Source organism: Anser cygnoides, chromosome 2, assembly GCF_040182565.1.
Source record: "Anser cygnoides isolate HZ-2024a breed goose chromosome 2, Taihu_goose_T2T_genome, whole genome shotgun sequence".
Classification (NCBI taxonomy): Eukaryota; Metazoa; Chordata; class Aves; order Anseriformes; family Anatidae; genus Anser; species Anser cygnoides.
This window is the reverse complement of record NC_089874.1, coordinates 321,499-330,335: the sequence shown is the minus strand read 5'-3', so window position 1 is coordinate 330,335 and position 8,837 is coordinate 321,499. Positions and strand designations below refer to the sequence as shown.

General features: G+C 64.2%; 1 protein-coding gene across 1 annotated transcript; it reads right to left on the bottom strand.

The window, feature by feature from the left end:
- Positions 1-1,246: 1,246 nt before the first annotated feature.
- On the bottom strand, positions 1,247-8,399 carry GBX1 (gastrulation brain homeobox 1). Its single transcript, XM_048053322.2, has 2 exons — positions 7,417-8,399; positions 1,247-2,018 (listed from the first exon to the last, which is right to left on the bottom strand). The coding sequence occupies exons 1-2, from the start codon at positions 8,306-8,308 to the stop codon at positions 1,498-1,500; spliced, it is 1,413 nt and encodes a 470-aa protein (XP_047909279.2). The 5' UTR covers positions 8,309-8,399; the 3' UTR covers positions 1,247-1,497.
- Positions 8,400-8,837: the final 438 nt, after the last annotated feature.

Genomic DNA, 8,837 nt, shown 5'->3' with positions numbered 1-8,837 from the left:
CCTGGCTGATGTTCTCCAAACCAGCAACAAAGGCCTTTATGGCCGGACACCCAGCTGGCAGTGGACCCACGTGGCTGTCTGCTCTGCAGCCAGTGTGCAGCTGTACCCTGCGCAAAACTGGCTCTTCATCAGGCATTGGGGTTGGGTTCAGATATGAGACACCTCCTGGCTTCAGAAGCAGTATCTCATGCAGCGGCTCTCATGAACAGAACTACTCTAGTCTAGCTAGCCTAGATATAAGAGCTCAGGCGGTCTGAAACGCCTCTCCTGCATCGGCACTGAAACCCAGCGCCTGCTGCAGGTTGGAGCAGAAGACACAGTGCCAGTGCCAGCACTCGCTGGTCCACCCTGGCTCTGTGCTTGCTGCTGCATGTCAAGAGAAGCAGCAGCTGGTAGTGGTGAGACAGCCTGAGAATTTTCAAGGAAAGGCAAGACCCTTCCCTTCCCCTCCACGCAGCTGTGGGGCAGGCAGCCCTGGCACCCAGCAGTGCCCCGGGGATCAGTGACAATAAGGCATCTGAGCTGCAAGAGGATTTCTCCATTTATTCCCCATGCTGCAGTCGGCTGGGGGGGGGGGGGGAGGGGCTCCTTGAGGGGGTTGAGGGAGGAGGAAAGGCTCCAGGGCACATCTCTTGCAGCAGTCAGTGTGGCTCCAAAGAGCAGGAGGGCATTGCACCATTGGGCCTTGGAGGTGCCGGCAGCAGAAACGTGCACAAGAGCTGGTGCAGGGCTCCGCGGCAGTGCTGGGGACAGCGGGCAGGGACAGGGGCTGCAGGGGGATGCAAGCACGGGCCTCTGCTCAGCCCGGGGCCAGGGGCTGGCACCAGGCCTGCAGGAGAGGGCTTTGCCTGCTGGAGGGTGGCGATCGGACTTGGTGCCGCTCTGACCTGGGGGGCTGCTCCTGCGCAGGGGCCCGGGAGACACGAGACCCCGGCTGCCTCGGGAGTCCGGGGGCAGGCTCGGCTCGGGCGGGCTGTAGCCAGCGGGGCCTCCGGGGGGGCGACGGACGGCCCCGGCCCCGACCCCGGCCCCCTCCCGTGTCTCTGCACCGGCGTCGGACCGGGCCCGCCGGCCCCCGCGACCCCGCCGCTGCTCCCCGCCGTGCCCACGGGCCCCGGCCCCGGCCGCGCGCCCTCCCCGGCCCCGGCCGCCCCGTCCCCGCAGCGCGGCCGGGAGGGCAGGGCCGCGGAAGACCCTCGCGTGGCTCCATAGAAAATAATTTATTGAAATCACAGCTATACATGGGCGGGCGCTCCTGCACAGCGCGGCCCCGGCCCGGCGCGGCGCGGCCGGAGGCAGGGCCAGGACCCGCGGGGGCCCGCGCTCCCCGCGGCTCGGACAGACGGACTCGCTGCCGTATGTACAGAGTTTACACGGAATAAATAAGGGACATGTACAGAGGAATGCGAGCGGACGGCCGGGCCGCGGCCCCGCTGCCCCGGCCCCCCCCGCTGCCGGCGGCCCGCCCGCCCCAGGGTCCGGGAGCCCCGACGGCGCTCAGGGCCGGGCGCCCTGCTCGATCTGCTGGTGCTGGCTGCGCACGGCGAAGCGGTTGACGTGCACCGGGATGGGCACCACGATCTTGGGGTTGCGGACGGGCTCGCCCGAGCGGTTGCTCACGTTGCCCGCCTTGATGCGTTTCCACTTGGCGCGGCGGTTCTGGAACCAGATCTTCACCTGCACCTCGCTGAGCTTCAGGGCGTGCGCGATCTGGGAGCGCTCCGTCAGGCTCAGGTACTTCTTGCAGTGAAACTCCTTCTCCAGCTCCAGCAGCTGCTCGCTCGTGAAGGCCGTGCGCCGCCGGCGGCTCTTGCCGGCCCCGGAGCCCGGCGGGGTCTGCTCCGCCGCGGGGCCGCCCTTGCCCTTGCCCTTGGTGCCCAGCGCGGCGGCGGCCGACCCGTCCAGGAAGGGCTCCTCCTCGCTGTCGCCCGCCGAGCTCTCCTCCTCCCGCTCGCTGCACGGCGTGGCCGCCGACTTCACCTCCAGCTTCTCCTCGTCCGAGCTGTACGCCTTCCCGTCTGCGGGGCACACAGCGTCAGCGCCCGCCCCCGCGCTCCCCGGAGCCGCGGCCCCGGTGCGGGGGCTCCCGGCCCTCCGCCCCCCCGGCGGCCGCCCCCCGCCAGCCCCGCGCCGTCCCCGCGGCCCCGGGGCCGCCCGCGCTGCCTCCCGCCCGGACGCGGCTTCCCCGGCAGCGGGCGGCGTCGCGGGGCGCCGCTGCCCCGGGGCCCCGCACGGTCAGCCCCGCGCCGCCCGCAGCCCAGGCCCCTCGCAGGGAGCGAGGCACCACCGGCACCTGCCGCCACCCGCAACCCAGCTGGAGCAGCATCAGGGCCTCATCCCAGCGGAGCACAACACGGTCCTGCCAGAGCTCCGCTTCCGGACCAAATCTGTACTTGGCCCCTGAGCTCAGCCCTCCCTCTGCCCCATCCCACTGCATCTATTCCTGTTCATCCAGCGCAGGGCCAGCCAGGAGGAGCCGAACCTTCCTGCAGACAGCAGCCTGAGCCGGTTCCAGGCAGCAAACCTTTCTGCACACGGAGCATCCTGCTGCCATCTCCCCCTTCCTAGCCCCGCACTACAGCGGAGGTGTGCAGCCAGGGAACAGCACGCTTAGGCAGCTGATGATCAAGGCTTAGCTTCCCCTGCCATTCTGTGCAGGGGAGGAGGTTGGGAGGTGCTAGCAGCTCCCAGCAGACAGGACCTCATCCCCGGCCACCCACACAGGAGGAAGAATTGGGACCACAGGAGACACCTGTGTTATGTTGCCTGCAAAAATACTGGTAGAGTATGGGGGGGATGAGCCACCTTCTTGCTGCTTTCTTGTGATCCAAGCCGGTGTCTCCTGAATGGTTAAACCGCCATGGAGCAAAGGAGAACATTGGTGGGAACAAGGGGGAAGAAAGGAGCCTGGAAGCCAGTCACTTCCTTCATAGAAAGGCTCCAGCAAGGACCTGACAGGAGACAGAGAGAAGATGGTCCTGTCCGTAGCCAGGGGTCATGAAGGGAGAGGATCCATGGTCACCCACAAGGAGATGAAAAAGTTTTGCCGTCATGCTAGGACTAGAAGAGACCAGCAAACTCTCCAAGCCAAACACAAAGGCAGGAACTGCTGCTGGAAGGAGCTAGTCCTGAAGCACTACCAGTCAATATAATCCTACACACAGAAGGAGCAGCAGCAGCTCTCCAAACCTCTAAGCAGTCTCCAGGGACTGGCACATGCACCCTGGGCCACTGGAGCTCCAGAAAGCTCACTTCATTCTCAGTGGGGAAGGTAGGACGGCCCTCAGATGCCTGAAGGTGCAGGGCTGCGAGCACACCAGCAGCAGCTGTAAGAAACTGCCTGAGCCCAGGAGACCTTCTTGTGAGCCTGGATGTTGAGGAGCACCTACAGCCCTTGTCAGTCCTGCAGCAAGTCTGTGCCTTCCTGAGAGGGGGTGAGTGACTTTGGAGGTCTAGAATTTTGTCTCTGCTCCTCCTGTATTACACAGAAGGAAAGAAACACCTTCATCCCTATTTTGCTGCAGAAGAATAGACGGACCTTTCTTCATGAGGGCCTGAGGGTAGGGAGACATCTTCCATATGCACGGGGGTGTAGTAAAGACCTAGAAAATTTGTGCTTGGGGGACTGAGGAGCAGCAGCAGGTGGCATGAAGCACTTTGGCTGTTGATGCATGGTCTCATGCAAGCACTAACTTTGCCCAAGAAAAGGAGAGCTTTAATTTCTGTGTACCCCTTCTACCCACTGGAGCACAAGGACTGACAAGATAAGAAAGCTCTTCTGAGGACATCATTGTCTTCACCAAGAGTATTCATAAGTCCTGCCCTGACTCTGCTCTTCCCTGCTGATGGAGGATGGGATCAGCAGCCACACTATCAGACAGTACTGATCTGGGAGTTTGCTCCTGTAGGTCCAGACTGCACCAAGGGACTGGAGAAAGTCTGAGCTACCAACTGTAATGTGTCACCTTGTAAAACACGTACTGTCTCTGGATACACTTGTCTTAGCCAGACCCCAGATTTTAAAGTCTCTGACTGGTTTGTATCTTACAGAAGGGTTGAGTTTGCAGTAAGGAACTAAGAACCACATGATGAAGTCTAAACCAGGACATTTACAAAGAAAATTGGTATGTTGGTCTGCTAATCACCTGGCACGTCCTCATCAGGGAAGTAGTGGAGGCAGCAGAACCCACCCATTAGGTGGGAAGGTATACTGAGATTCTCAAAGGCCTTTGAGCAGGTTGAGAAGCTGTCATGAAGCAAAGTATTGTGCCTTTGAAAAATCGACAAGAAAGCAGTAGACCAAGAATAAGATTGATCCATCTCTTTGCTCTTCACAAAGTCCCAGCTGTTCATTGATCTTATTATGGACTTGATAAGCACAGTGATGAGAAACTGGTGAGTATTACGGGTGGCAACGTTATTCAAGCAGGATCAGGGGAACCCAGATCAAGAATGGGTGTTGTGACAGCCAGACGAGCGCTGTGTTGATAAACACTGAAGAGCTCTTTGTCATGCTCATAGGAAAACTTAAAGCTTCTGATCCTAACTGAACATGGATTTACTACATCAACTGAGGAGAGTTTGGATGTTGGTGGAGACCTCTGCAGCTCAGGAACAAATGTGCTCTCAGAGGTGGTGTGGAGGACCGAGGGCATTGAGTACCATTGACTACCTGGGGGTCACACTCTTTGTTGCAGCTGTAGTTACAAAGCAGCCTCTAGGATTTTCTGCTTCTTGCTATCAGTTTCCCCTACATGCCACTCCCCTCCCAAGAAGCGGGACAAGAACTGGTAGCAAGTTTGAAACACAGTAGATGCAAAGAGAGGTCCTAAAATAGAGCATTGACTCCTTCGACTGATCTGGCAAGCAACTGACTTTACCTCTGCAGGCATATGTGTGATGGAGGTGCCAATGGAGTCCAGGGACAGAATTATACCCTAAAGAGGGTATAATTGATGTCAGCGAGACAGACAAAAAGAGCTACTTCACACGGTTCTTCTACAGATGAGAGATCTGTGGAACACCTTGCCCCACGAAGCGGATGATTCCAAGTTTGTCTCTCCTTTCTGGTGTACTCCAAGGGAGACTAGACAAGGTCAAAGAAGAAGAATTGGTCAAAGGTTACTCAATATAGAGAAACAGAAGCTGGCTTAGGAAGCCACTGAAGTGCAGGTGGCTGGATGCTGGGGAAGTGTCATTTTTTGAAAGTATTGCATGGGCTCATGCTCTCTTACTTTTCTCTGGACAATTTTTCTTCATCAGGGTCATGGACAAGATGCTAGAGCAAACTGCATTATCAGGAGATTCCTAAAACCACCTATATGAATCATCTTTCTCTGACTTTCTCGACAGTGAAAAAAAAACATAGCTACTGACCTGGTTTACATCTGACCTGGTTGATAAAACAAACCCTATTGTCCATCTGCAAGGGACAGGTAGAGTCGGCAGAAACATTAGGTGAAGAAAAAGACAGGCACATTTGATCCGACACATCCTCTTGGGCCTGGGCAGAGGAGCCCACACAGCTCCACATGGGCAGAAGGACAAGCATCCTTCATGGCTCCAGAGCAAGCACAGTGCTGAGAGACAGCCAATATGCAGCAGTGAGCAAACAGCAGTAACAAGACATATTTCCTCCCATCACATGAAGCAGTCACAACAGGGTGAGCCTTAGAGATACAATTTCTCAATTTCAGAAATGTCCAATTTTCAGAACAGCTCATCTGAGTCCCTCAGGAGGAGAGAACATGTTGGGCTTATGTACAGAGGAGTCATGGAGGGAGATCAAGCACAGCACAGTTCATTTCCCTACAGACCAAGAGGTTGTGGTCATATAGACAGCGGGTGGCCTGGGCAGTTCTGCCCCCTGAGGAGGCTTTCCAAACAGATGTGAGTCTGCACTGGGTTTTCAACTCAGCACAGAGGCCTGGGAGCACCAAAGCATCACCAAAGCCTCTGTAACCCATAAAGGCAGCAGGGAGGCAAAATGCTCCAGTTGTCCTAAACTGGGGACTAGGTTCCAGGGGTACCCGAACGGGGTATTCTGACCGAAGAAGAAGGCAGGGCAAGACACCGGCTCACCCAGGAGAGGCTAAAGGGGGGATGAAGAACAAGTAGCCGAGCACTGCAAAAAGCACCAAAGACTGCTCAGCACGCATCCATACCGGGAAGCCTGTGAGACAAAGGTGGATCTCGGGGCTGACCAGAGGAGGCAGCTCTCAGGACAGACAGGCCATGCCAGAGAAAGCCAGGGGCTGGTTTGTCTCAGTCTTCCCGCAGAAGAGAAGCCTCAATCGCTGTGCCGAAGGAGCGGAGGTGGAAGAGAGCAAGAGTTGGAGCTGGCTGAGAAATACGGAGCAACAAGTCACCGAGGCTGCTGCCCGCACGTTCGGGAGCGGCACAGCTCACAAAGGAGAGAGCCCCGCGGCTACGCCACGGCGGCGGGAGCAGCCCGCGGCCGGCACCGAGCGCGATCCCAGCAGCGAAGCCGCCGCCTGCCCGCGCCGTCGGGCAAAGCCGGTGCCGAGGCCGCGGGCACAGCGGCGCGGGGCGGCAGGCCGGCGGGAAGGGCAGAGGGGCTGCGGGCGGCGCCGCCGCCGGGCCACGGGAGCCGCCCCGCGCGTCGCGGGCGCGGGAGGGGCTGGGAGCGCCGGGACCCCGCGGCCGCAGCGGGACCCGGCCCGGGGCGGGCTTGCGGGCTCGCCCGCACGCGGTGCCGCCCGCGCCCGGAGATCCTTGCCCCGCGGTCCGCCCGGGACGCGGCGCCGTGCCGGGGACGCTGCGCAGCCCCGCGGCTGACGCTGAGCGGGACCGGGACCCGCCGCGGCCGCCCGGCGGCCCCTCCGCCTCGCTCGCCCCGGGCCGGGTGCCAGCACCTCGGAGAGCTCCGCGCCGCCGGGCCGGGATCGGCTCCGGGAGCCCGCTCCGCCCCGTCCCGCCGGGCCGCCCTGCGCCAGAGCCCCGAGCGGCGGCTCTCGCGTCTCGCCCTCCCTGCGGGCCGGACGCGGCGGGTGGAGTTTGTCTCCGGCCCGCCAAAGTTGCGCTCGCTGCAGAGCGGCGGAGGCGGTCCGGAGCGGAACGGACACGGTCCTCCCGGCTCGGCCCGACGGGACAGACCGGGGGCAGGTCCCTCCTGCCCGCCGCCACGGCCCATCGAACCCGGCCGGCCCGTCCGCCGCACCCCGGTCCCAGCGACCCCGGCTCCGGGGATCCTACCCCGGGGAGCTCGGAGGCCGGCAGTGCCGCCCGCCCGCCACCATCGCTGGGGAAGCGGGCAGAGCCCGAAGAGGGGCCGGGCGGGCGGCGCTGCCCCCCGCGGGGGCCCCCCGGGGCTGCGGGACTCCCGGGCGAGACCGGACGGCGACCGCAGCAGGCGACTTGCAACCCCCGGCCGGGGCCGGCCCGCGCCGCTCTTACCTGCCAGGCCGGGGAAGGGGTCCGGGAAGTGCAGCGGCGGCTCGGGCGGCCCCTTGTCGCGCCCCGGGGGCAGCTCCTCCGCCTCCAGGCCCTCGGCGCCCCGCCGGCAGCCGGCGTCGGGGTTGGCGCGCGGCGGGGGCAGCTCCTGCGGCGGGTAGAAGCCGTCGGGGGGCTCAGAGAAGCTGGGTAGGGCCGTGGTGAGCGCCACCATGGAGGGCACGGCCTGGCCCAGACTGGCGCAGAAGGTGTTGGTGAGGCGGCCGGCGAAGGAGGCCAGCGGCGCCAGCGGCGGCAGCCCCGACTGCAGGGGCGCGTGGGACAGCGCCTGCGGCAGCACCAGCGGCCGGTACGGCATGAACATGGGGTAGCCGGTGTAGAGCAGGTGCCCGGAGCGCGGCGGCGGCGTCCCGATGAGCGAGTCGATGGAGAAGGCGGTCCCCTGGCCGCTGGGTCTCTGCATGGCGAGCGGGCGCCGCCGGCTCAGCCGGCACCAACTTTCCGGCGAGCTCGGGCCGCCGCCAACTCGCCGCGCTGCCGCCGCCGCCGCCGGGCCCCGCCGCGGCCCCGGCCCCGGCCCGCGCCCGCCGCCTCCCGTGGGCTCCGGCGCCCGGCGAGAGCTGCCGCCCGCCCGCCCGCTCGCTGGCTCGGCGCGGCGGAGTGGAGGCGCGCTCGGAGCCGCCCGCCCGCCCGCCCCGCCGCGGGGGGGCCGGGCCGGGCCGCGGAGGGGAGGGGTGGGGAGGGGAGGCGGGCGGGGGTGTCGCCCTCTGCTCTCATCCATCTTCCGCACATCACGGTCGAGTTCCTCCTTCAGCGCCCGCTCCGCCGGGGCAGGGCTCCCCGCTCCCCCCGGCGCGGCCGGCCCCTGGGAAGGCGCCTCCCCCTCCCGCCTCATCAGCTGTTATTAATGGTGATTGATGATTAGCAATTACGGGGCCAGCACAAGGGCGCTTTTGTGGGGGACGGGACGGGGCTGCGCTGCGCGGCACGGCACATCTTTCCTCGGGCCGCCCCCGGGCCCGGGACAACGGACGGGGCGAGCCAGCCCTGCCCCGCCCCGCCCCGGCCCGGCCCGGCCCGGCCGTCCCCCGAAGCCGGCCCGGCCCGACGCTCCCGACGGCTCCCGGCCGCTGGCTCCGGGCGGGCGGGACGGAGAGCCCCGGAGGACCAAGTCCTCGCCAGGCACCGGCCGGGCCCCGCCGATCCGCGGGCTCCCGCCTCCGCCCCGGGCGCGGTGGGGCTCGGCCTGCCCGCTGCCGGCCCCCGAGCCCCCGCGGCGGGCTCGGAGCGGGGCTCCGCGGGGCGAGCAGCCGCGGGCGAGGGCGCCGCGGGGCCGGAGGGCGGCCCGAGGACGCGCTCTGCGAGCTCGGCCGCGCTCCGGCCCGGGACGGGGCGTCCTGCGCCGGGGGAGAGCTCCCGGTACC

What these genes read in the sequence shown, in the direction of transcription:
- GBX1 (XM_048053322.2), bottom strand. Translation starts at nt 8,308, where the DNA reads ATGAGGCGGGAGGGGGAGGCGCCTTCCCAGGGGCCGGCCGCGCCGGGG. An exon ending in CCCCTTCCCCGGCCTGGCAG is followed by an intron (nt 2,019 to 7,416) that starts GTAAGAGCGGCG and finishes TGTGCCCCGCAG; the next exon opens with ACGGGAAGGCGTACAGCTCG.